A 27908-nucleotide genomic window follows, 5' to 3' on the forward strand; every position below is an offset into this window, starting at 1 on the left:
CAAGCTCACCTAGTCCAACCTCTGACCTAACACTAACAAGTCCTCCACTAAACCATATCACTAAGCTCTACATCTAAACGTCTTTTAAGTACCTCCAGGGATGGTGACTCAACCACTTCCCTGGGCAGTCCACCCCAATGCCTAACAACCCTTTCGGTAAAGAAGTTCTTCCTAATATCCAACCTAAACCTCCCCTGGTGCAACTTTAGCCCATTCCCCCTCGTCCTGTCAGCGGGCACATGGGAGAATAGACCAACCCCCACCTCTCTACAGCCTCCTTTAAGGTACCTATAGAGAGGAATGAGGTCACCCCTGAGCCTCCTCTTCTCCAGGCTGAACAACCCCAGATCCCTCAGCCGCTCCTCATAAGACTTGTTCTCCAGACCCCTCACCAGCTCTGTAGCCTTTCTTTGGACTCGCTCAAGCACCTCGATGTCCTATGGATGTTCTTGGCCTTCTTTACTAGAAGGCCACATTACTGGCTCATGGTCAACTTGGTGTCCACCAGGACCTCCAGGTCCTTTCCTGCCACGCAGTTTTCTAGACCATCTGTTTCCAGCCTGTACTGGTGGATACAATTACTCCTCCCCTAGTGCAGAACTTGGCATTTTTCAGTGTAGAACTTCATGTGGTTCCTCTTGGCCTGATTCTCCAGCCTGTCAGGGTCCCTCTGAATAGTAGCACAACTATCTGCTGTAATAACCACTCCTCCCTGTTTCATATAATCTGCAAATTTGCTGAGACAGCACTCTAGCACATTATCCAGATGATTAATGATAAAGCCAAACAGTACTGGCCCCTGTATTTAACCCTGGTGTAAAGCACTATAGTGACTGACCTCCAGCTGGTCTTTGTGTCACTGATGACAGCTGTCTGATTCCAGCAGTTGACTTTTCACTCCATCTAACCATCCACTTAGCTAATCCATACTTAGATCAGTTTGTCAGCATGGATATTATGGGAACAATATCTGCCAGAGCACACTGGTAGGAAGAAACGACTTGCATTGTAGGCATTTCCACTAACAACTGATAGATTTAAAAAAAAAAAAAAAAGAAACGTTACTGTGCATTGGAATGACAGCAGGTGCTGCGAGCAAGTCAGAGAGCTCCCGCTGACACTGGCACGCTCATTAAAAGTTTCTAAGACGAAGGCGCAGGGTGGGATACGCTGAAGACGTTTTACACTCCCCCGCCGCACCCCTGGGAGCCGCGATCGGCAGCACGGCCACAACCCGCCGCTGCCTGAGGGGAGCCCTCCGCCGGCGGCCACGCTGCGCTCCGCCAGCCGCCCCCTCAACCAGCAGCCACGCGAACCCGCGGCCCAGCCCGCGACACCTCCTCACAGCCGCACCGCCGAGGGGGAGCGGGGAGGACAGGAGGCGGGGGCAGCCGCACCGCCACGGCAGCCGCCGCCGGCCGTCCGGCCGGGGTCGCGCTCTGCGCCTGCGCCGTCCGGCGCGGCTGTTTCCATAGCAGTGGAAACCAACGAGGCGGGTGCGGCGCGGGGCAGCGCCGTTTGCTGCCTGGGCTCCCCCGCCATGAGCGTGCCGGAGGTGGAGGCGCTCGTCTCCCAGAAGTACGAGATCAAGAGGCGCCTGGGCAAGGGGGTGAGCGCCTCGGGGGCCCTTGGGAGCCTGGGGAGCTGCGCGGCGGGGACCTGCGCTGTAGCGCGGGCACGCCCTTCCCGGGCCGGTGCCCAGGCCGGTGGCGGCTTTGTCTTCGGTCTCGCTTCCGGCCCCGGTCCCTGCCTCTGACCGAAACCGCGTCTAGTGTTGGATGTCTCGGAGTGAAGCCAGTTGGAAAAAAAAAAAGAAAAGGGCTTTGTAATGCTTATTAAACCTTTAAAAATCACAAATCGTATTACAAATAACAAATCGATAACTTTCTGGGACTTTTTTTCTTTTTGTTCTTAAAAAAAAACAGTAATTAAAATGTTATGATTGTAGCATATGAAACTGAAAATAGGTCTAAGTTTCCCACCAGATTTTTTTTTTCTGTACTTTACTGGGAACCATTCCCACTTGCATGTTTTATGCTATACTTTTGTGTTTCCACACAAAGCAATGCTAGTACACATAGTACACCTAGTTTATTAGTGAAATGAGTCTGAGCCTCAAAAAGATTTTCTGTTTGTATCTGTCAAATTCTTTCACATTTACTGTAAATCCACTGTTTAAGGTATAACGCCACATCAAGTAATTTTTTTCACATAAAATTACATATTTTTATGTGAGCCAAAGCTCGTTTCTAGGATCTGTCTTGGTCTCTGAGCCCTTCTTGATTTAGCTGTTTTTCTCTGTTCTGGCAACTCTTTGCCGTTGTTTAGCTGTGTCGACAGCAGTAGTTAACGCATTTCATGTGCAATTACATGGGGGCACTTGAGAGAGGCACATTGTCATCCTTATCCACTAAGACAATGCTTTGTCTGTTCTCATTTTGAAATCAAGATCTTTCCTGTGGCTGTATTTAGTTCCAGGTTTGCCTCTGACTTGAGGTTTGCAGCCATACTGTTAGTGCTTATCAGCTTTCTCCCTCTGACTGAATGTAATATATCTTAATGTGCTATGTTCTTTGAACAAAATTGGCATTATTCTTTCATCTGAAAAATTAAATTGAGGATTCTATTTGGAAACTGTTTCACAAGCATACAGTGGCGTCCTTAAAGGACTTTAGTGGCTTCAGGCCACCACTGACATTATCAAAACTGCTTGTCAAGCTCTTAACTCAGGTAGTGCCAGTCTCCTAAATACTTGCATTTTCTGCCTCTCATACGCAGAAAGCCCTATATGTATTGGCAAGATTCCACAGCTGATGAACTTATATGAGTGCTTAAAAGACTGTTGAAAGGCCCTGAAACAGGTGAGGACTGCCCAGAAAAATAGAGCAGAGAAGTGCAGCAGCAAGGGAGATAAGCTGTTCCTTCATAGTAAGGGAATTTAAACTGTTCATAATCTTTTCAAGTTAAAAGCTGTGTTGTCTACTGAGGGAACAGGAAATTTATCTTGAGTTTTCCCTATTCTAGATGACTGTTTTAACTAGTATGATACTTGCAAATGGTGATTACTCAGTTTACCTTATGGTACAGATCCATTTTCATAGAATCATAGAATATCCCGAGTTGGAAGGGACCCATAAGGATCATCGAGGCCAACTCCTGGCACCACACAGGTCTACCCAAAACTTCAGACCATGTGATTAAGTGTACAGTCCAAATGCTTCTTAAACTCCGACAGGCTTGGTGCAGTGACTACTTCCCTGAGGAGCCTGTTCCAGTGTGCAACAACCCTCTCAGTGAAGAACCTCTTCCTGATGTCTAGCCTAAACCTCCCCTGCCTCAGCTTGACACCATTCCCTCGGGTCCTATTACTGGTGACTAAAGAGAATAGATTGGTGCCTTCCCCTCCACTCCCCCTCGTGAGGAAGCTGTAGACCACGATGAGGTGTCCCCTCAGCCTCCTCTTTTCCAGGCTGAACAGGCCAAGTGACCTCAGTTACTCCTCATACATCTTCCCCTTTACGCCCTTCACCATCTCTTTTTTTTTTTTTTTTTTATTTTGGGGTCATAGATTTGAATCTTAAGTTTCCACATTCTAGGGAATGCCTTATGTCTGCACATCAGGGTCATTTGTCACTCAGTTGCCCAGTTAATGTTTAAATATCTTTACAAAGTAAAATAGCTCCAGTATATGATAGTGAGTGATTTTTGTACTTAAATACTCAGTTAGTGACATCAAGGCAGACTTCCAAGAATATTTGTGGTCCTGCAATATGGGTTCAGGTCCTTGGCTATGCATCATGAAGTGCAAGCCATTGGAGTATATGTACATCAAATCAGTGTTTTAGTACTAGGTTGTTGGCGATTGTGTTGTCTTTTTTTTTTTTTCCATTTCATTTTCAGGAGAGGATGTGTTGTTCAGGATCTTAAGCAGACAAACCTATCTGTATGAGCGATAGATGTCTATTTCTGGTCACATCAGCTATGTAATTGGAAATATCCTTTCTCTCTGTTTTCTTATATTATTTTAACTTCATTTTACTATACTCTTTAGATTTCTCTCCTTTTGCGTGGTTTCTGAGAATAGGAAGTTCAACTGTTTTAGGAAAGACATTCTTAATATGGCAAGCCTGTGTTTTGCAGCAGAAGTTCTATTAATTGATAGGGCAGTTTAGGATTAGTCATGGCAGTGCTGAAACAGAACAGCGATAAGTACTTCTGGAAATATAGTGCATGGACACCTGTTTAATACAATACAGCTAATGAGATGTATTGCTATTGTTGTGTGTGTATGTTGATGATGTTTGCTGTATGTCATGGGTCTGATGGTTGAAGATGATTTCTTAACCAATAGACACTAAGAAGATATTTCCCATACAATGAACTTATTCCATAAGTTTTTACCTTGTGGTTGTTTTATAGTCACTAGAGTCATCTTTTTATGCCTTTATTCAAAATCATAACCCAGAAATAGGAAGAACATTCTATTGTGATCTGATCTAGTGATTCCTATGTCATAACAAGGTTTATTTCTTAGAGATGAAAACATTCTCCTTGGAACAGCATGTTGTTGTTGATATTTCAGCATGGGGTGAAGAGGAAACTGTCATGTTAATGGAAGACACATCTGTGGAGACTTTGTCAAATACACTGAAACTATCTCTGGCTCAGGTAGATCCTCAGCCAAAAATAACTAGAGGCCAGGAAGCTGTAAAGGGGGATCATTGTTATATATTTACTCATATACATCTGCTATTGGCTGCTTTGGGGGCCAGGATGCTGGACCTTGTGGTCCTTTGGTCAGACACAATATGGATGTTCGTAGTTCTCATATCAACCAAGTAGTACTTATTGGCCTAGTTTCTCTTTCTTCTAGGTAGCTGGTGATTTGAAGCTCTCTGTTGAGTTCATTCTGCTTCTGTGCTGAAGGTTTGAACTCAGTGTAAGATGTTGTAGTACACTATTCATTTGTCCTTCTTCCTCCCTAGGCTTATGGCATTGTATGGAAAGCAATTGATCGCAGGACAGGGGAAATAGTTGCTGTTAAAAAGATTTTTGATGCCTTCAGGAACAGAACAGATGCTCAGGTGAGGTATCATTCTTATAACATGTCCTGAGGGGATATGGTGGGAATTCATCAATACTTTCAGGATTTATGTCTCCAAAAGATACTAGTTATTTGACAGTTATGTAGTAATATAGTCTACAGCTACAATAGGATAAAAAGGAGCAATAAATGTCAGGCTTTGTATATCTTAATATCTACAGACTACTTTTTGATGTCACTGAGGAAAAAGTGTCTTTATAGGCATGCACAATTTGATTCTCCCTAGTCTAGAGCACACTTGTGACTCTCTAGGGAGCAAACAGTTTTTTCCAAGCCTGCCTACCACATGGAGTTTCCATTTACCGTAGAAATGAGAATGGGTTTAACTCTCTCATTGGAAGTCCATACTCTCTTTTGTCATTCTGTTGATATGATAATAAATGTTTTTTGTTTATTTCTAGAGAACATTTCGAGAGATTATGTTCCTACGGGTAAGGTCCATTTTTTCCTCCTACTCTTTGATTTTTAATTATCTCTGTTCACATATTTTCTTCCCATCCTTTTTCAAAATGATCATCATTGACATTTCTTTTCACTTCTTTTCTGCAATGTCTTGACAAGGAGTCTTTGCATGACTGGGCAAAAGCACTGGAATGAAATGGAGAGTTGGTCTTGTTTTTCCCTTTAGACATGCCCTGCTTTTTCACCGTTTTTTAGCCATATACCTTCTCTGTGATCAGCATATAGATTTGCACTTTCTGTCGCTTCTTCCTTCCTTGTGACGGAAAGTATTTTTCTTAAATTTTAAATGCCACTACTCAGAGATGGGGCTGGGGCATGTAAGAAGATTACATGCCAAAATGTTTTTCCTCCATCACATGGAAAGAACACATCACATTGCCTGGAGCATCTTCCCTATAAGGAAAGACTGAGAGACCTGGATCTGTTCAGCCTTGAGAAGAGAAGACTGAGAGGGGATCTTATCAATGTTTACAAATATCTTAAGTGTGTGAGACAGTGGGATTCGGCCAACCTCTTTTCAGTGGTTTGTGGGGATAGGGCAAGGGGCAATGGTCAAAAAATGGAGCACAGGAAGTTCTGCACCAACATGCGAAAGAACTTCTTCACGGTGAAGGTGACGGAGCACTGGAACAGGCTGCCTGGGGAGGTTGTGGAGTCTCCTTCTCTGGAGATATTCAAGGCTCATCTGGACACCTACCTGGGCAACCCACTCTAGGGAACCTGCTTTGGCAGGGGGGTTGGACCTGATGATCTCTTGAGGTCCCTTCCAACCCCTAAAATTCTGTCGTTCTGTGATTCCGTGATTCTGTGTGAAAGAAACTTGACCACTTGAAGTAATCAAAACAAAACTAAAAATGTAAGTTCTGTATGAAATTACTTACAGCTGCTCATGTTTGAATATAGTTAACCACACGCTGGGCCTAATTACCTTAGCAGTGGCATTAAAATTACTTGTCCATTCCTCCATAAACTTACCATGTAGAAACATCAATGTTTTGGAATAGCGATAATGTTGTTAAAATATGATTAGCTAAAGACACAGACAAGGCAGGGCTCATAGGCTGTTTCCTATGACTGTCGAGTTTTAGTATGAAAGATATGAGATTTTTAAGTTTCCAATTATTCTTTAAGCCTGAATTAAAAGCAACAGTCAAGAGCTACAAACATGTGAGAATAGTTTCTGAGAGGTTGATTCTGAGTTAGATCATCTCTGAAAGTGTAGCACTTCTGGAGTAGATGGATGGAGGAAGAGCTGTGAAAAGAAATAGGAGGTTATCTCTCCTGAAGGAAAGACCAAGACGTTTTGGGAGAAGGTGGTTAATGTGCCATTAAGCCCGTACTTTCATGGCTTTTGGTTCTCAATAGTCTTAAGAATTTTAGTTTACACCTACTCTTTTTGAAGGTTTTTTAAGCTCTAACTTAAAATTCAGGACTGAGAAATCAGAGGGTGAAAGTTGTAAAAAATATTCTTTCATTGGTAACTGGATGTTTTTCTTATATTGCTTGCCTCAGCAAATTCCTTCCTGTACATATTGATTCCTTAGTTTCATCTGTATGTTTATCATAAAGACATTTGATGCACTTGATGAAGTTCATTATATTTGAGAAACGTTGATTCACAATCTGGGCATTTTGATGATTCTTTTCTGAGTGATAAGTAGTATTTTCTACAAAGGGTAGCTCATGAAAATATTGGCATATTGTGAAGTGTTCACAGTGTCTCTAGCTGTGAAGAGGTGTTAGCTATAGGAAAAAAGCTGTTAAGGTTGAGGACAAAGTAAATGGTCTTGACAGTATTGTCAATCTGCAAATGTGAGGACAGAATTCATCCCCAGTTTAATATACTTGTATTTCTGTATCTCTGAGTATGGTGGCTGTCTGATCTCCCATTGCAATCAGTTCAATTACTGCAGTCTATATAGTGCTTCAGCCTGCCTTCAAATAAACCCTTTCTGGTTGGTTGGGATTTTTAATTATGAATGGTGATGGCACCTCTGTTAAATTTGCACTACCACAATAATTCTTTACCTTCAGTAGGAAATATAAGATGCATAATGTTGACTAGATTTTATCCATACATGCTGTAGAGGGATTTTTAGTACTAATTTATATATCATACAGAGTTTTAGACTGATTGGTTTCATACTGGAGCAAGCTTAAATAAATTTTCAGTATTTCAGTAGAAGCATAATGAAGGAAATAACATGTTAATGTTTGTGCTAGAGAATATTACAAAATGAAATAAATTATACTACTTTTGGTGATTCAGAAGAAAGACACTTGATTTTGACAGTTGGGTCTCTTCCCTCTGCAGGAATTTGGAGAACATCCAAATATCATCAAGCTGCTTGATGTTATCCGTGCTCAGAATGACAAAGACATCTACCTCATCTTTGAGTCCATGGGTGAGACTTAGTGTTGTGTCAGCCATTTAAATGCATCCTGTCTTATGAGTTATCTTTGTTCCTGCCTGTGGTAGTAATGTGTTAATGATTAACATGAATATTCATGTAAGTAGACTTGTAAGTTGGAGCAATACAGGTTTTTTGTGTATACCTGTTGTGATTAGATGGGAATAGCTGTTAACCTTTGAAGGGAATGAGAGAACTGGCTGGTTGAGATGGAAGAAGGAAGGCAGCGAGCAACTGATTAGAAGGCTTACAGAGACAGAAGAGATAATAGAATAGAATATAGAAGAGACTACATGCAGTTTTACTGTAAGAAAATTATGCAATAATGGAACAATTACTGTAGCATAAGCAGCAAGTTGAACTGACAATACAGAGAGACTGCAGTCGCTGACTCATACTGATTCCAGTCCCTAGTGAGGTTCCTTGGGGCTCCATTTTAGGGCCAATTCTCTTTAATGTTTTCATAAATGACTTGGGTGCTGGACTCGAAGGTATACTAAGTTTGTGGACAACACTAAATTAGGAAGAGCTGTTAACTCCATTGAGGGTAAAGAGGCCTTGCGGGGAGATCTTGACAAATTAAAGATCTGGGCAATCACCAACTGCATGAAGTTCAACAAGAGTTAAGTGTCAGATTCTGCACCTGGATATATGTACAGACTGAGGGATGATAAGCCTGGAGAGCAACCCCATGGAAAGCAATCTGGGCGTTCTGGTTGACAGCGAGTTGAATATGAGTCAACAGCATGCTCTGGCAGCCAAAGGGGCAACTGTATCGTGAGGTGCATCAGGCACAGCATTACTACACACCCAGTCAAGGGAAGTGATTGTCCCACTCTACTCTGTGCTGGTGCAGCCTCACCTTGATTACTGTGTGCAGTTTTGGAAGAAGGACATAAAGATATAAGAAGGACATAAAACTATTAGAGAGGGTCTAAAGGAGGGCTGCAGAGATGGCGAAGCATCTGGAGGGCAAGATATCTGAGGGGTGGCTGAGGTCATTTGGTTTGTTCAGCCTACAGAAGAGGAGACTGGGGAGCAACCTCATCGTGGTCTACAGTTTCATCGTGAGGGGGAGTTGAGGGGATGACCAGTTTATAGGACTGGAAGGAACAGCATGAGGCTGCATCAGGGGAGATTCGGGTTGGATATTAGGAAAAGTTTCTTCACTGAGAGGGTGTTTGGGCACTAGAACAGGCTCTCTAGGGACATCCAGTGTAAGAACATTTAGACAATGCTCTGAGACAGGTGGTTTGATTTTTGGGTGGTCCCATGTGGAACCAGGAGTTGGACTCGATGATCCTTGTGGGTCCTTTCCAACTCAGGAGATTCTATGATTCTGTGACTCTGTTGCAGTACTATCAGTCATTAAAGTGTTAACTTCCACTGAGAATGCACTTGGAAAGTTACAGTTTGTACAATGGTCTGTTCTGGCCTTGTTTTGAGGAACATATTCGTAACTTGATAATCCTTTACTGATGTGTATTACAGAGACAGATTTACATGCTGTGATTAAGAAGGGAAATTTACTGAAAGACATCCACAAGTGTTACATTCTCTACCAACTTCTGAAAGCAACTAAATTCATCCACTCAGGAAATGTTATTCACAGAGATCAGAAGGTATATTTCAGTCACTAGTCTTTATCCTTCACTCAAGTTTTGTGTTAAACACTAAATGGAAAAGTATGAAAAGAATGAGACTAGTATAAGAACCTTGATAATAACCTTCTGCAATTCAGAGAGTAAAGAGCTTATTAATTTTCCTTTGTTCAATTCAGCCTTCAAATATCTTGCTGGATGCAGACTGCTTTGTAAAACTTTGTGATTTTGGACTGGCCCGTTCTCTGTGTCACATGAATGAGGATCAAGGCAACCCTGCCTTAACAGAGTATGTGGCAACACGCTGGTACCGAGCCCCTGAGATCTTACTTTCCTCTCGGAGGTAACTGCTTGTTATGAGTAAAGGGATGGGATTGTATAATTTCTTCACTGCTGGGAAAAGTAATTGACTGGGAAGTCTTAAATCTTTTAATTTCAGATGTCACCAGATGCAATGTCTTGTCACAGGTTCATTTCCTCAGCATGCATTTAAACTTCTGTTCTGCAACAGAAAAATCTCTCATTTCATGTACATTTCCTCCCTGGCTTCTTAGATTGCCAACTTACCTACATTATCAGCTCATCTGTTTGTTGTCCTTTTTCCCACCAGACTTATTCTTTATCCCCTTAAATCTGCATCTTTACAAAATTTTGAGTACTTCAGTCCTCTTTTTCCAAATTTTTCTTTAAGGACCCCAGGAAGCAGGTTTTTCGTCTTCATTTTGTTGCTCCTTTTCAAGCACTGCTTTTCTTTTCCCTGCCAATGGAGTTGAAAGTTTTAGCCTATTCCACTTTTCCCTAAAGAGGATTTTCCCTAGAGTATTGCTGATACTTCTCTATTGTTGTAGGTTTTTGTTTGTTTGTTTGTTTGTTTTTGAGGGGGAGTGTGGGTGGTTGGGGAAGGTTTTTTTCGGTTTTTGAGTTTTTGCTTGTTCATACTGTCTTTTATGTTTGGTTGCTCACTTGCTTAAGGAACTCTGCAGCTTCTGCTCTCCTTCTAGGACTAGGGAAAGAAACTTGAAGTGAAAAGAAGCTTGTCTCAGCTGTAACAGCTAATACGGCAAGAAGACTGCAGATATAATTTCTATCAATTTCCAATGAGGGTGATGCATAGCTAGCTGAGGGAAATTGAAATTATTAATCTTTTGCTTTCATTGTAGATGCTTCATTTGGGATGATACCACTCCTTCTCTGCTTGCTGCCGCAATAACAGAAAGCAGAATAACTGTTATGGGATGTTCCCATTCTGTTATGTGATGCATGGGCACACAGCATAACTGTCTTTTTCTTTACAACTCACTGAAGCATATTTAGCCATCAAGCTATGAGAACAGACCTACTATTAACACTTCAGAGTTTCTCATCCCATTTCTAGAAGTGGTATTTAGTCTTCCAGAATTCTTCATACATATTTTGGCTTTGTTGGATGAGTGCATAGTCATCCGCAGTCCAAATGTCTTTTTGAGTTGGCTGATGTAAGCTAGCTTCTGTTTAGCAACTTCTCATTTGAAAGAGCTTTTGCCAGGTTATGTTTCAGGACATTTGAAGGTTATTACTTTCTAGGAAAGAGGTGAGCTGCCTACCTTAAAGGTAGATAAGATGTGAGATATGAATCTGTACATGGACAGTTACTGTAGACCAGTTACTGTATAGTACCTAATTGTCTGTGATATTAGTTTGTGGCTCACTAGCCTGGTCCATCATATGATCTGTAGCATCTAAGTCAGTATCAGGTCTCATATTTCCAGATGAGCATATGTAGTCCAGCATATAGCAGAAAAAAAGAAAAAAAAAAAACACAGAAAAGGTGGGGGGGTGAGCACAGAACAGAGAATCTAAAGTATGTAGGACAGCGTGAGAGAAAATGGTCATCAATTCTGAGTCTTCACTTGGAGAGACGGAGAGTTCGAGAGCAGAAAGGAGTATATAATGAGATGGCATTCAAAAAAGAAGAGCAGACTGCATGGAGCTGAAATCTTGTGTGTGTGTGCAGCTTGGTACAAATACTGCTAGGACATATGAATCTATCTAGTAGGCAAAAAGGTAAGATCATTGCCTTAGGTAAGTTAGCTTTCAGCTTTCATTTTCTTAATGATTTCTGTTTCAGAAATTTCCTCCTTCTGGTGCAGATCTGTGTTTCAGATTATATCTCTGTATAGCTTTTGAGCATGATACAGCCTTTAGACTATTATCCACTCCTCCTCTTTCATGTGGGTGCCAATGATGTAGCCTGATGGGATCCACCTCTGTCAATGGGAGAAATGTTTCTTGGCCTGTAACCTGGCAAGACTGATTGAGAAGGCTTTAAACTAGGATTGATGTGGGAGTACCATTAGGGATACTGTGGTTAAGCCAAGGGATGGTACAGCACTGTTTTAGGGTGGCAAGGTTCATAGGAGCATCTATGCCACTCCAGGGAGCACTGCAAGTTCAGGAACACATCTGAAATGCTTGTATAAGAGTGCACACAGTATCAAGAACAAATGGGATGAACTGGAAACTTTGGACCTTTCGTAGAATTATGATATCATCGGTATTAGTGAGACTTGGTGGGATGAGCCCCATGACTGGAGTGCTGGGATGGAGGGCTATTGGCTGTTCAGGAGGGATAGGCAGGGCAGGCAAGGTGGAGTTCAAAATTTTGGGGGTAAGGAGAAAAAAGGTCAGCAGAGTTGCCACTCTGGACTTTAAGAGAGCAAACATTAAGCTTCTCAGAGAGCTAGTTAGCAGTGTTCCCTGGGAATTGGATTTAGAGAGTCCAGGGGCCCATGAGAGCTGATTGCTCTTCCAGAGCCACCTTTTAAAAGCTCAGGAGCAGGCAATCCCATTGTGCCACAAGTCAAGTAAATGGGGCAGAAGACCGGCCTGGCTGAACAGGGAATTCCTTCTGGAACTAGGGAAGAAAAAGAAAATACATGACCTCTGGAAGCAAGGTCTGGCTTCACAGAGAGAGTGCAGAGCTGCAGTTTGCATCTGCAGGGAGAAACCAAGCAAAGCCAAACCTTTCTATGATTCTTAACAGTTGTTTCTAAACAGCAGCTTGTATCTTCACTATTGATCGTGTGAAATGTATATATTCCCTTATCCTAGTATTCACTTTTAATATAGTTCCTTTTCTGGTTTTATAGAATAGACTTTTAATATGGTAAGTCTTTTTTCTGTTTTGCTCTTGCCACTTTCATAATTCACCAGTGTCATTCACTTTATAATCAAAACCTGTGAGCATTCATACTCAAGGAGTAATCAAGCTTATTTTTCTAGCAAAATAAGGTAATGTAGATGATATGAATACCAGGTACTGGAAAAATAAACCTAACTCTGTTCTTTTATTTGTAGCTACACTAAAGGGGTAGATATGTGGAGCATTGGCTGTATTCTGGGGGAACTGCTACTTGGGAAACCTCTTTTTCCTGGAACATCAACAGTGAATCAAATAGAGCAGATCTTGCGGGTCATTCCTGCCCCATCCCGAGAAGGTAAGACTCTTCTATGGAGAAAGTTATGTAGAGAAGAGATAAAAAGAGTGAAAGCAAGCAGCCCGGCTGGATCAGGAAGAATATATCTGTTGTAGGTTATTCTAACATCTTCCCAAGGAAGCTGAAGATTATCTGTGAAATGTTATTGTTAGAGGAAAATAGGCCTATACTTGATTAGATGAGAAACAAGAACCAGGCCTTGAAAACATTTTTGAGATTTGTAAGATGATAACAGTTTAAAACGGAGTACCATACTGCAGAGGGACTTCTGTAGTAACAGTAAATTGGACTTTTCGGTCTGGAAATCTAAATACAGAATTGAAAGCTGGAGAAAATATATTTTAAATCCAAAATTGATTATTATTATGATGGTCTTCTATAGCTTCTAGTCTAACAGTCTATACAGGTTACTAACTTTTGCAACATAACATGTTCTGACTGAGCTAACAAATAGTTTTTAGAAAGATAGCTAACTTTATGTTAAGAACATGTTTTGGATAATTCTAATCTAGTTTAAATGTATGTATAGTTTTTCTTGGAGATTTGGTTGCTGTGAATACAATATGGATGAAAATGTATATGAAAACACCAAAACTAAGGTTAGAAGAATAGCCTGCACTAATAACAAAAATGTGAATAGCATTTTAGGACCATTCTCAGCAATATAATTGAAGAGTGTGTTGCTAATGTCGTGACCGGAAGGCTTGCACTCTGATAAGACCACAGGGCAAATGACTCCCCATCAGAAAGTCCTGTATCCTAAACACAGCAAGAAGGTTGTGAGACACATTTCTTTTTTTGCTAGACAAACACGTACAAAATAGACATATGTTCAAAGTATTTCAAATGTGGAAAATTAAACTAATAATAGCAACTTAACCTAAAATCCCACAGCAACTGTTCATTGTAACCAATCAAAAAGAACCCCAGAGGCGCAATGAAGAAACTGATAGCTGGTATCCCTTGTAGTCTGCTTAAAACACAAGTGATTCAGGCCAGATCATCTTGCCTCAGATATCTTGGTGTTTCTAAGTATGTAGGTATAAGAGTACATGCTTATGAAATCTACAAAAAAGTAAGTAGGAAGCATGAAAGAGCATTTGTAAGTCAGTATTCCATCCCCCCTTCCATAGGATTTCCTAATGAGCTTTCTTAGGCTAATTTCTTCTTTCGATGTGTACATGGGCAGAGGCCAGTGGGATGAGGTTCAACGTGGCTAAGTGCGGATTCCTGCACTTTGGTCACACCAACCCCATGCAACACTACAGGCTTGGGGCAGAGTGGCTAGAAAGCTGTGCAGAGGAAAAGGACCTGAGGGTGCTGGTTGATGCTCACCTGAACACAAGCCAGCAGTGTGTCCAGGTGGCCAAGGAGGCCAACGGCATCCTGGCTTGTATCAAGAACAGTGTAGCCAGCAGGACCAGGGAGGTGATCGTCCCCCTGTACTCAGCTCTGATGAGGCCGCACCTCGAGTACTGTGCTCAGTTTTGGGCCCCTCACTTCAAGAAAGACATCAAGGCCCTGGGGCGTGTCCTGAGAAGGGCTACGAAGCTGGTGAAGGGCCTGGAACACAAGTCCTGTGAGAAGTGGCTGAGGGAACTGGGTTCTTTAGTCTGGAGAAGAGGAGGCTCAGGGGAGACCTTATTGCTCTCTGCAACTGCCTGAAAGGAAGGTGTGGGGAGCTGGGGGTCAGCCTCTTCTTGCAGATAACCAGCGATAGGCCTAGAGGGAATGGCCTGAGGTTGTGCCAGGGGAGGTTTAGGTTGGAAATTAGGAGAAATTTCTTCTCAGAAAGAGTAGTCAGGTATTGGGACGGGTTGCCCAGGGAGCTGGTGGAGTCACCGTCCCTGGGGGTGTTTAGGAAAAGGTGGGACATGGTCTAGCAGGTGATATCAGTGGTGGGGATATGGTTGGACCAGATGATCTTGGAGGTCTTTTGCAACCTTAATGATTCTATGATTCTTATGTTAATATCAAATACTTGCTTTCCTTCATAAACTGTATAGCTCTGGTAACCCTAATCTTAGCATTAATGGTATCTTTTCATTATTCCAGATATTTTGGCTATGCAATCAGATTACAGGGCCTCAGTTATTAGCCGCATGAATTCCTGGTAAGCTGGGTATATTAAATATGTCTCAGAAGTCAACAATCTACTGTATAATGTGGACAAAAAAATCACCTGTTGTTCACCTTCCAGAGTTCACCAGTAGAAATGCTTTCTGCTCTCTGCACATTCACCTGACTCTAGGGAGGGGATGTAAAGTTTAAAAAGAAAAGAATGATGAGAAGAGCGATGACATTGTAGTATGGGAGTAACAAAGCAAAAATGAGGTTGGACCTAGATTCGAAGCTATCGTCATGTGTACTTTCTCAAAATAATAATTTTTCCTATCCTGACTTTTTTAGGTATCTAATGTCATTGGTTCACACATGGAAAGCCTGATAATTCTGCTTAAGTAAATTAGTCAGTTATTACATACCTGATTAGTAAAAATTAGGAAACTTAACATTCTTAAGGTCATAGAAAGTTAGTCACTAGTCTCTGAGTACTCTGTACTCATATGTGACATGGGCATCCCTCCTCATCAGGGACTCAGCATTACCAATAGCCCAGCTATGTGTGGTATGAGTTCTCTGACTGCTTACCGATATATCTGTTTTGGGGAGTATAAGGCTCTGGTGGATACCAGTGCACAGTGTACCCTAATACCATCAGGGTATAAAGGCACAGAACCCATCTGGATTTCTGGAGTGACAGTGGGTTCCTAAAAGTTGTCTGTGTTAGAGAAAGTGAGCCTAGCAAGCAAGGAGTGGCCAAAGCATGCTATTGTGGCTGGCCTAGAGGCTCTGTACATTCTTGGTATAGACTACCGCAGGAGAGGCTACTTCAAAGATTCAAAAGGGTACCAGTGTGCTTTTGGTGTAGCTGCTATGGTTACAGAGATTAAACAACTGTCTACAACTGCCTAGCCTCTCAGTGAATCCTGTAACGGGGCTGCTGCATGTCAATGAGCAGGAGGTGTGGAGGTGGGGATGTGAGTAAGCAAGCAAGGGACTTAGCTGCCAACTAGGGTCAACCCAACGCAGTACCTCTGAGCTCTCTTGTTTCTATAAACCTTCTACACACAGTGGAAGAAAACAACTGGAAAACTCCATTCATTCCTAGCTGAAATGCACTTTTTTTTTTTGACAGTCCTACACCTAGATTTTATGCTCCTTTTTTCACCTGAAAATATGGAATACAAATGGCTAGGTTCTGATAGACAGCGCTAGCTAGGTAAAAGAACAAGTGAAATCTTGTTCATGATTTTTTCTGAGCCATTCAATCCAAATCCAAATTCCATGTTGGATCATTTTTCTAAATAAAAATAATGTTGTCATGGAGTAATAAAATGTTTTAAAATATGAGTAAAAATAATGTTTTAAAACTGATTTTTCAAATGATTCTATGATTCTATGAAATGTATTAAATATTGTCATGTTTGTTATGTTAATAAATATCTTCAGGATTTAAAAAATGCAAAACCAGATTTTTAAACTTAATCTTTTCATTGCAAATGATCTAGAAATATATTTATGTGGTCTTAGGGTTGGATTCATGGAATCAGCATTTCAACTGAAACATGCAAGTTAGGAGTCTGGGCTTCCTGCATTGTCAAAAAAAGAGAAGAAGTACTTCCACAAGACTGATTATTACTCTGTGTTCTGGCATACTGACCTGTATCTCTCTTTCCACTGAAACAAGAGAAAGACTAGTCTTAAAAGTTATGTAGGCACTTCATGTAGGTTCATAGCTCTGAGAGGGAGGAATCCAAACCTAACCAAAGAGGTAAAAGTCTTTATCATACTCACAGACCTGTGCTTTTGAGTGTTCCAGAATTATGACACACTATTTGTGAGTGAACTCTGGAGACAGGTGTCACCTTGATGTGATTCCCAGAACTGTAATTCATGACTTACCTGTGAGTTAGACACTGGGTTCTTATATCATTTTTTCCTGACTTCTAGGCAACGAGTAACATTTGAAGAGATTTTACCATCCTCTACTCCTTTGCCTGCCTTGGATCTTCTGAAGAAACTTTTAGTATTTAACCCTGATAAACGGCTGACAGCAGAGGAGGCCCTTCAGCATCCTTATGTGAAAAGGTGAGACTAATATAGAATCATAGAACAGTTTGAGTTGGAAGGGACCTTAAAGATCATCTAGATCCAACCTCCCTGCCATGGGCAGGGACACCTCCCACTAGACCAGGTTGCTCAAAGCTCCACCCAGCCAGGCCTTGAACGCTTCCAGGGATGGGGCATCCACAACTTATCTGGGCAACCTGTTCCACTGCCTCACCACCCTCAGAGTAAAGAATTTCGTCCTTACATCTAATCTAAATCCACCCTCCTCTAGTTTACTCCTTGTCCTATCATTCCACTCCTTGACAAAGAGTTCCTCCCCAGCTTTCCTGTAGACCCCCTTTAGGTATTGGAAAGTTGTTATAAGGTCTCCCTGGCACTTTCTCTTCTCCAGGCTGAACTACCCCAACTCTCTCAGCCTGTCTTTGTAAGAGAGGTGCTCCAGACCCCTGATCATCTTTGTGGCCCTCCTCTGAACTCATTCTAATACTTCTGTGCCCTTGTGCTGGGGGCCCTAGTGCTGAATGCAGTACTCCAGATGGGGTCTCACGAGAATAGAGCAGAGGGGAAGAATCACCTCCCTTGACCTGCTGGCCATGCTTCTTTTGATGCAGCCCAGGATACGGTTGGCTTTTTGGGCTGCAAGTGCACATGTATCAATGTGCAGTTTCTGCCGCTGTCTGCTGAAATGGTATAGAGCTGCTTTTGGAACAAGTTTCCTTTATATCCATGGTAGAAAAAAAGACAAAGCTAAATCCTAACTCTCTCTAACCCTATTTAGACTAGAAATCACACTAGATGATCTGACAATCCTTTGTAATACCATATTAAACTGTGGAGCTGTTTTTAGTCTTAGTGACTTTATATTGTGTTGTCATCTTAGGTTTCATTGTCCCGCCAGGGAGCCCTCTTTGGATTATGATGTGATTCTTCCTTTAGGTGATGATATCCAGTTGTCTGTGGCAGAATATCGAAATAAATTGTATGAGGTACGTTCTTCTATTCTATTTTCTGAAATCTCAGTCCTCCAGGTAACCTGTAATTCTTGACACACTTACTGATTTCTGTCATTTTCTTCTATTTCCGTTCCCCTTCCATGCTTACTTATAGGTACAGCTTGGTGCTTCTTATCATACTGTCATAATTTTTTAGAGAAGTGTTTAAATCTAGATTCCCACTGGGAAAAGAAAAGTCTGTAAAGCCTGGTGTCTGAGAAAGACTGTGTTAGAGGAAAATATATTAGGCTGGATCCAACAGCCTAAGAAATGAGGCTGTTGCCACTTGGTGTCCCCAGATCCAGCCAGTAGAAAGCCTGAAGGTGTTCCCTGTAGGCTCAGGCACACAGAGAATGTAGGCACACTACATATATACATACAGAAATGGACAGCCACACAGGTCACAGACAGACAGACAGAACACTCACACAAACATAGCACCAATAGCCTCATCCTGCTCACTTCTCTGGCTGAGCAAAATGGAAGTCCGCTACTGAGAGTATGTGCACACTGGATCCCTACAGCAACTGGTCTCAAACACTGTCTGACCAGTAGCTGTCCTCTGGATCCTAGGCCCCCCAGTTACTGCACTTGAACATATGAGCCCCCGAGACTGCAGTCCTACTCTGATTGCTGGTATAGACCATGCACGCATACCTATACAGCTGCACTGGATTTTCTAGGCCCTTTAGCTGATGTTTCTTGTGCTCTCACACCTAGAGGTACAGAGGTGCTCTCATCCCCTTAGAGACGCACTCACCTCTGTGCTCCCAGACTATTTGAGCCATTCACTGACTAGACTGGCTTGATCTGCTAGCCATCACATCACCACCAAGGGCTGATGGCTCTGCTGAGACAGCTCTGGGAGGGGCCCAGTCAAAGTGTTTGCTTCCCCGGAGTCCTTAATTTGAGTTCCCATTTGCCATTGTGCACCTGTGTTCCTCTCAGTTTGTGCAGATGTATCTTTGGCTGGTGGTTCCTGTGAATTGGCCTGAGTGCAGCTTGGCATGGTATTATTTGGGGTCCCCATCCTGGTTCTCTTTCTGGGCTCCTTTGTGAATTTGCATGTAAGCTTTTATCACATATTTATGTTTATTGCTCAAGAGTAGTCAAGTGCCATTGCATGATGCACCACATACACAGAACAGTCAGGTTTCAGAATTACAGAATCACAGAATATCACATGATGGAAATGACCTGCAGTGAACATTAAGTCCCTGGCTCCACACAAAACCACCGAGAAGTCAAACCATATGTCTCAGAGTGTTGTCCAAATGCTTTTTGAACTCTGTCAGGCTTGGTGCCACAATGGCTTCACTGGGGAGCCTGTTCCAGTGCCCAAAAACTCTCTCAGTGAAGAACCTTTTTCTAATATCTAACTTGAATGTTCCTTGATGTAGCTTCAAGCCATTCCCTCGGGTGCTGTTGCTGGTCACTAGAGAAGAGAGATCAGCGCCCCACCCTCCATTCCCCCATGTGAAGAAACTGTCAACCAGAACACCCAGATCCCTTTCCCTGGGGTTGCTCTCCATCCTCTTGTCCCCAGTTCTGCACATTACAGAACCATTGACAGAGGAGGAGAGGAGGAAGATCAAGTGAAGGATAAGCGTAGCTGATGTGCTAATAATAAAAGACAGCGATATTTTAGTAGCCATATTGTGAATACATTAATGTGGGAAAATAATAGTACTTGAAAAATCAGAAAATAGTGTAATAATCAAGGAAGAAAAAAAGCTGATACAGGACTTTTAGCTGTACAGGGGAGAAAGGAAAGGTAGTATTTTGATGCTATTTGGTAGACATGTTAAGATCAAAAGGAAAATAAAAAGCTGACAGTAATTTGGCAGTGGAGAGGTACATCGGTGAAATAATATGAGTAGATGACATCTGCTTTAAAAAAACAGAGCAAGAGAGAAAAGATGAGAAAGACTTAGAGAAACTTCTGCAGGGAACAGAAGTAACTAAAGTAACTGTTTAAATGTAATGTTTAAAGGAATGAAAGAAGAACAAAATTAAGGTAAATCAGATTTAATTGTAGGACATAATGGACTGAGTTGAATGGTGGTGTGAGGCAGTAGGAGGAGGATAGCAACAGTGAATGCTCTAACAATGGAATAAAAGGAGCAGCAAAAGTGGAAGTAAGTCAAGATTTCAGGATGAGAAATTGTTTTGGGCTTTTTTCCTTTTTTTTCCAGTGAATATTATGTAAATATTATGAGGCAAAGTAGCTGGAAGATGGTGAGAAGAGCAGGAGCTGGAAAGTGAATGTAGTAAAACAGGCATTGGAAAGAATGTCAGTGGGAAGAAAAGATTGAGAAGGAAGCTTAGAGATCAGAAAATCTAAGAATGAGAAACATTGATAAGGGTGACCAGCTTCCCAGGGAGAGAGAAAAAGTGTTACTGCTTCTATGAACAGCAATTAAAATTTTTAAAAAGGAAAAAGAAAGTTGTTTTTTAAAAAAGTTGAATATACTGAACATTTCTTTTAAGGTCTTTAAAGGAAAAAAAATTAAACTCTACTGTGAAAAAGTGTTAGGAGTCATGAGCAGATGACTGAATAAAATGAATACTGAGTATAGGTAGAAAAGATGTTACAAACATCAGTAGATCATTCACAGATAATCTAGGTACAAGGTTAAGAAACAAATTTTGACTAATCCTAACAACAGTGTGCCAAGTTCGGCATGACTGTGATCAGAGGAGGGTGAGAGCAGGTTGTCTGTACCAAGACTCCAAACCTCAGCAAGGATTCTAATGCTAGATAATAGCCATGTAGAGGTAGGTGAGATTATGAACTAACTGCAATGTATGTTCCTCTGACAATTTAAAAATTGACTTGGCAAAATTCTAGAAAGAGATGGTAAGAAACAGCATAGTGTTAACCATTTTTTGCCATATAGATTCTGCCTTTCTCGTAGCTAATGGCAACTTTATGTAGTGGTATTCTCCCTAAAGATGCATTGAAGTTGCCTGTTCACCCTATCCTTTTTCCTAAGGCTTCAGTCCATTCTTTCTTTCCACTAAGAATATTATTTCTATCTTCTTTCCAACCCTAAATTAATTTTAAAATTATAATTGTTACATATCCCATGAAATAAATTATTTGCGTTTTTTTTTTTTTTTATTCTTCTGCTTTGCTGTGTAGCTGTGTTAAGTCTAACTGACTTTTCCTTTCTGTAGATGATCCTTGAAACAAAAGTAAATAGCCATCCAAAGGACCAAATGCAGAGAGAAAACATTCAACTAAGTCAATCTCAATCCAGGCCATTTCTTCCATATTCCAATTCTGTGACTTTACCCACCAGGAAGAGCCAGAGAGAACCAACACCACCTCTTCTAAAAAATCCACAAATGCGTAGTGGAACTACAACTAGTGTCCAGCCGGAAGTATCCATCCAGAGTGAAGATTTAGCAAGATCTTTATGTCAGAGATCAAGGATCAATGTGATATACAATCCTATAACACACATTGCTATTCAAAGTAGGTACTACCATCCTGCAATTGGATGCAATCCACCATAATGAGGCATTATTATGGGGAAGAAAGAGGAAAATAGATTGAACGGGGAAAAAGAAACTGAGAGAATTAACAGGGCAAAATGAGAGTGAAACTGTGGAAGGAAAATGACATACGAGCAAAACACTGTTGAATGAGTTTTGAGTGTGTGATGTTCTTTTTAGCTCTTGGCTGCCTCAGTCTTGACTCTTTTCCTTTTCTGTTTTCTCTTCGGTTACTTCTCTGGTGCTGTTTTCTTTTCCCCTGCTCTTTGGAACCGGTTTTGTTTGCAACTTCTTTCTAATTTTATTCTGAATATTTTTGTCCCATTAGTGAGATGAAGTGATGTGGCAGAGGCTGACTCAGTGTTTACGCTCTGTCCCTGCTTCAGTTAGTGTGTTCTGTGTCCTCATGATTTTCCTACTTTCTCTCATGTTTTTTCTCCTGCAGGTAATGCAAATTCTGGTGCTGTGATCAGGAACCATTCTGCACCACATCATCAACAGGCAAAAACTTCTAACAACGGAAAACTGGGGAGACAAATCACATGGGCAAATGCAAATGCTCAGCTACTTCCTACAAGTGTACAGAACCTCTGTAATGTAAGTAGCAGTCCTGCACAGAAAACAGATAACTTTTCAGGGACCGAAATGACGTAGACAAAAAATATCTTGATTTGCAGCTTCATAAAGATACTTACATGAGAGGCAAGTCATATTGCTTTGATAGTTACTAAATTACTAACTGTCCATCAGTTAAAATTACTTATGATAAAGATATACATGATAAAGATATATACAATTTCATTGCCTGTATCTAGTGTCAGTCAAATGGTACAGGTCTTGTACTGAATATGTTCCCTTTACTAGAGCACTGAGGAGTGTGCTAACTGATGTTTCTGGAAATAACTGGTCATAACTTACCTCTAATATGCAGTAGATTGAGACAGAAGCTTGAATATTCTAGTCGTCTGTGATGCAATACCTACGTTTCCTGTGTTATGTCTACTAATGAAGTTTACAACCCTCAGCTAAGTTCTGTACAAAAGGCAGCGTGTTGAGAGGAAGACCATGTAATGACCAGGAAACATCAAGGAAAGAGATGTGTCTTAAACCTTACATCTCCAACATATATAATGCTGATCTTCAGCTAGTCTGGGTTTATAAACACAAACTTTCCCCTGGAATTTTAAGTCTAACCGCAGTCTTTCAAATGAAGCCATTGTCATCTCTGACTTGAGTAAGAGCATTTCAGTGCCTACAGGTTCATGCAGGAGTTCCATGAATGACCATTGAAATTAAATACAGGATTTAGGTACTTTAGAGAACACGAAGTAATGCAGCCTTTTGTAATACTAGTTTTCTGCCTCATAAGCAGGATTTTTTTTAATAATCAGCAATGTGTACTGGCAGCCAAGAGGGCAAACTGTATTTTGGGGTGCATTAAACGTAGCATAGCCAGCCATCCAGAAGAGGCAATTCTCCCACTATACTTGGCATTGATGCAGCCTCACCTTGAATATTGTGTACAGTTCTGGGCTCCACAATATACAAAAGCTATTAAGATACTTGAAAGCGTCCAGAGGAGGGCAACAAAACCAGTAAAAGGGCTGGAAGGCATGTCCTGTGAGGACACTCGGGTTGTCTAGTCTGGAGAAAAGAAGGCTAAGAGGTGACTTCATTGCTCTCTACAACTTCCTGAGCAGGAGAAATGGAAAGGGAGGTATAGGTTTCTTCTCCCTGGTAACCAATGATAGAATGCAAGGGAACAGCACAAAAGTGCACCAGTGGACGTTCAGACTGGATATTAAGAAAAATTAACCACCATGAGGGTGGCCAAACACTGGAGCAGACTTTCTGGAGAGGTGGTTAACATGCCAGTCTGTGTTCAAGAGGCATTTGGATAATGCCCTCTCTAATCATAGGATCATAGACCACCTTGGGTTGGAAGGAACCTTAAAGATCATCTAGTTCCAACCCCCCTGCCATGGGCAGGAATGCCACAGTAGGTGGTAGATCAGATTGCCCAGGGCCTCATCCAGCCTGGTCTTGAACACCTCCAGGGCTGGAGCATCCACAGCTTCTCTGGGCAGCCTGTTCCAGTGCCTCACCACCCTCTGAATGAAAAATTTCCTCCTAACATCCAACCTAAATGTCCTCTCTAGTAGTTTAAAACCATTCCCTCTTGCTCTGTCATTGTCTTACCGAGCAAAAAGTTGCTCTCCATCTTTTTTATAAGCCCCCTCTAAGTATTGAAAAGCTGCAATAAGGTCACCTTGGAGCCTTCTCTTCTTCACGCTGAACATCCCCAGCTCTCTCTGCCTTTTTTCACAGGGGAGTAATATGCTTTAACTTCCAGTTATCCCTGAAGTGGTCAGGCGGTTGGACTTGATGATCTTTGAAGGTCCCTTCCAAGTGAACTATTCTATTCCATTCTAAATATTAATCACAATGGATCATAACTATCAGTTAACTGTAATAAAAAAGGTAGAATTTTCTCTGCAAATTCTCTTCCTGTTTCTTTTTCCCATCTTGAATTTTTAACGCAACTTCTTTTGAGATGTGCTAAGATCTATGACCATACTTTCCTTCGCCCTTTTTCTAGAGGACAGTCTAATTTTGACTCCATTCTACTTTCAATTTTATCACTTCAGACAAGTGAGAATTTGAACACCATTTCAAATCACTGCATTGTTCGGGTCATCATCAGCTCCCTTTGACTTCAAGAATCACAGATCAGTTGCTTTTAAATTCTCTTAAATGATGGTGTGTGAAGTCCAGAGCACGTAGGTAGCATACTCCTTTTTTAACCTGATTGACACAGTTGGATATTCCAAATTTAGCTGGAAAATTTGTACTACCTTTGTTACCAACCTAATGGACTGCTGTTGCTTAACAGTGAAGGTTTCAGTCCTGTCCCCTGCTCCTCCCTCTTCTTGCTTCCTTGTGCAAATTCCTATGCTCATTGGGTTCTTAAATGACTCTGTGCCCCTGCTTTTTCTTTCTCCTTGAGCTAGTTGTCTGCTGACAAACTCAAGGAGAGCCTAGCCAACACAAGGTGATCAGAAGTTCATGGCAAAAGAAGATGGAATAAGGCACCACAAATTACCCTTTTTGTGACAGTAAAGATTGGATTATTTATTGTGAGACTTTCTCACATCCCCACAAACAAATACTTGAATATCTACATGCTGGAGTTCCAAACCATTGAAAAGGTATGCTAAGTGCAGTTCAGTTGGATGAAGAGACTTCTGACAGAAATTCTGACAGATGCCACTGTCAAAGAAGAGTCAGGTGGGATCAGCTGCTTTGTATCAGCATACAGTATCATACCTTAAAACAGATTATTTCCCTGAACACAGCTCTGAAAGATCAGAACTATTTCAACCTAGAAACAAGCTGAGGACAATGTTAAGCATCAAGCTTGTTCTTAGTAATAGCATCAATAGGCGATTACTCCCAGGCCTATGGAACTGTATGTAATTCTGCAGTGCAGAGTCTTTAAATTTCAAATTCCCCCCAACAACATGAGTAGCAAATACAAAAGAGTTCTAACCAAGTGAAATACAGCTTGTCTCATCAGTCCCCTAACCCAGCCAGTAACAGCAATCTGTTGTGATTGATATGAAAATATATACGAGTAGTTGCTCAAAGGAGACATGATTTCTACAAAGTTCAATGTAAGTCCGCATGTGCACACTAACAACCTACCTTTCAGCCTTTCTGTCTCGGAATCCCATTCAAAGCTTTCTGTGAATAATAGGGAACTATTTATTCCACATGTGAGGAACAAGTGTGGAACCATTAATTCCACAATGTGAGATTGTGGAGATTGCTGCATGTGCAATTATGTATATAAACAATGTGTTCTGAAGATTCCCTAGGTACTGGGATCATGCTACATGTGCCCTGTGCTTTGTATTTGTTCCCTGAGAGGCTAACACTGGCCATTGTCAGAGGCAAGATATTGTGGTGGGCGCTCATCAGCACTGTGGCTAATCATGTGTTAAGTGAATGTTGACTTTTCCGTCTTTCTTGGTCAGCCTCAGCAGGAGCTGAAAAGTTCTGACATTCCAGCTTGCTCTACATTCATTTTACATTTATTTCCAGTATCAAGTCAGGCTCATGAAACTCTTGTTCTCAGCCATTTGACTCCTATAATGGCTGGGGCAACAGCAGTCAGTGCCACACTTAGTGAGAGGAAATGTGGCTTCCAGTTAACTAAAGCAGTTCACTAAGCATAAGCTGCAGTGAAACAGCTGTCCTTTAAAGCTGCAGTAATATATACAGTAATGTATTATGCATTTTAAAGCGTTAATACATGATTAACTTTTCCCCACATGGGCTAATGCCCATAAGCAATTTCCAACTCAGACACTCACCAAGCCATTCGATTGGCAGAAGCCAGGAGGATGTACTGGGAAATGATGAGGATGACCTGTCTTTTGTACATTTATTTAAACCATTCACTACCACTGAAAACAAGATACTAGCCAAGCAGACCTTTGAACTTTTGCTCCAGTGCTCCAATGCTGCTAACTCATTCCTGATACACCCATTTTAAAACCCTTCTCCCTCACATCATTCTTGCCACCCTGTTCTTAATATTGTGAAACACTCTATTTTGTTTGTTAGTCAATTAACGTTCATGATCTGTTCTATTCCACAGCTGAAGCAAATTCTTTGTTCCTTACTTGTATTTTAGAATGCCGATTACAGATTTCTAACTGTCTTGGTTTTTGTTTCTCACACAGAATCCAAGAAATACTCAGTTTCACAGCAAAGATGTTCGTCCCCTTCTGAAATCCAGTAAAAAGATGTTCCAGGTTACTGCAAATATGGGAGCTGCTGGTGATCCAAAAGCATCAATGGGCAGTTACTCCCAGGCCTATGGAACTATATGTAAATCTGCACTGCAGAGTCTTCCAATATCAAACTCTGCACAACAACATGAGTAGTGAATATGAAGGGTCCTAACCAGGTGGAATACAGCTCATCTCATCAATCCCCTAACTCAGTAACAACAAGTGAGAGCCAAATATAACAGGAATTTTACAGTTACCCCAGGTGAAGAGAAATGCTTTATTCATTGCATGGAACAATGTACCACTTTCCTTTGGACAAACCAACAGGGAAAAGAATCTAATCTCTTTGCCTTACAGTCTTCCCAGACAAGGACACAGAACTATTTGCTCCCCTAATCTGAGAACATTGAATACTGTCAGTTCATATTCCTCATTTTAATTATTGCAAAAAAATTACAGAAAGTTGCAATGTTTTGATGCTTGACTGTCTTTAGATATATTCAGGTTTCTTTAGCAGCTTCGGGTGCACTGCCTAAGTCCAGACTTTTTTTGATCAGAATAAGTAACTAACTGTTTGCTGAAGACCAAGAAGACTGAACAAACCCTTCACAGGTAACATTAAAGCCCTTCATACACTAATTTCTATAGGACTCTTTCAGGGTAAATGAATGAACCTGAATAAACAAAGGTAATGGTGGCCTACTTCAACAAAATCAAGTAGAGAAGTATTTTAAATATATGTGGATTCTGTTAGAATATTGAATACCCTACCTACCATGCATTAATATATTTTGTAAGTGTTGCAATAATAAATTCTTTATATTGCACTAAAGAAAAAAACGTCTTTTAATTGATGTTTGCAGTCTGTTGAAGGGGGAGAAATACAAGGGTTATTGTGTTCAGTGAGTAAGATCATGGTAATTTTTTTTTCTTACAGAAAGCAATGTTCCAAGAGATGCTATTGCTGCAACATCGTTAAGCTGTCATCAGGCAGCATTAGGAATACAGTAAACTTTAAAACTGTTTTCGTGGTTTAATGCTGATTTTTAATACATTCTTCTTATTTAACTCCTAAATTCTAACAAGAAGTCTCTGTCCCTGAAACTTTACTTCACCTTTGATAAGTGATTGCTATTCCAGAACTTTGGGATGGTGGTTACAGTGGGGATTCAGGCACTAAAGTGCAAGATATGAGTACCATTGCCATTGATAGCATATCCATTTTATCTTTTAGTACCTAAACACCAAAGTCCAGTTAAATGAAAAAATAGTAACAGGTTCACTTCTGCTATGTAGTGTGCACATTTAAATCTGGTAATACTAGGGAGCTGGGAATGCAGCTCACTGGGAAGCCCTGGTTTATATTCATAAAATAGGCATTTCCCATCTGTCTGAGGTACAGACAGAAATAGTAAACAGCAATGACAGGGT

The 27908-nt window shown here is 41.2% G+C and overlaps 1 protein-coding gene and 1 long non-coding RNA gene across 3 annotated transcripts in view; both read left to right on the top strand.

Moving 5' to 3' along the window:
- Window positions 1-27908, top strand: part of LOC310895267 — a 67370-nt gene that overhangs the window by 16400 nt on the left and 23062 nt on the right. The window lies entirely within an intron of this gene.
- MAPK15 (mitogen-activated protein kinase 15) lies at window positions 1446-27317 on the top strand. Of its 2 annotated transcripts, XM_083826326.1 has the most exons (13): window positions 1446-1609; window positions 4986-5084; window positions 5506-5535; window positions 7881-7971; window positions 9469-9599; window positions 9758-9921; window positions 12915-13054; window positions 15110-15167; window positions 17066-17203; window positions 18066-18171; window positions 21358-21658; window positions 22124-22275; window positions 26427-27317. In XM_083826326.1, exons 1-13 carry the CDS (start codon window positions 1541-1543, stop codon window positions 26628-26630), a joined length of 1683 nt encoding a protein of 560 aa, XP_083682452.1. In that variant the 5' UTR covers window positions 1446-1540; the 3' UTR covers window positions 26631-27317. The 2 variants fall into 2 exon arrangements, with proteins under 2 accessions (XP_083682452.1, XP_083682453.1); XM_083826327.1 differs by lacking the exon at window positions 9469-9599 and having other exon boundaries at window positions 1472-1609.

Source organism: Anser anser (genome assembly GCF_964211835.1).
Source record: "Anser anser genome assembly, chromosome: 2".
NCBI classification, from domain to species: domain Eukaryota; kingdom Metazoa; phylum Chordata; class Aves; order Anseriformes; family Anatidae; genus Anser; species Anser anser.

What these genes read in the sequence shown, in the direction of transcription:
- MAPK15 (XM_083826326.1), top strand. Translation starts at nt 1,541, where the DNA reads ATGAGCGTGCCGGAGGTGGAGGCGCTCGTCTCCCAGAAGTACGAGATC. An exon ending in TTATTCACAGAGATCAGAAG is followed by an intron (nt 9,600 to 9,757) that starts GTATATTTCAGT and finishes TGTTCAATTCAG; the next exon opens with CCTTCAAATATCTTGCTGGA. An exon ending in AACACACATTGCTATTCAAA is followed by an intron (nt 21,659 to 22,123) that starts GTAGGTACTACC and finishes TTTCTCCTGCAG; the next exon opens with GTAATGCAAATTCTGGTGCT.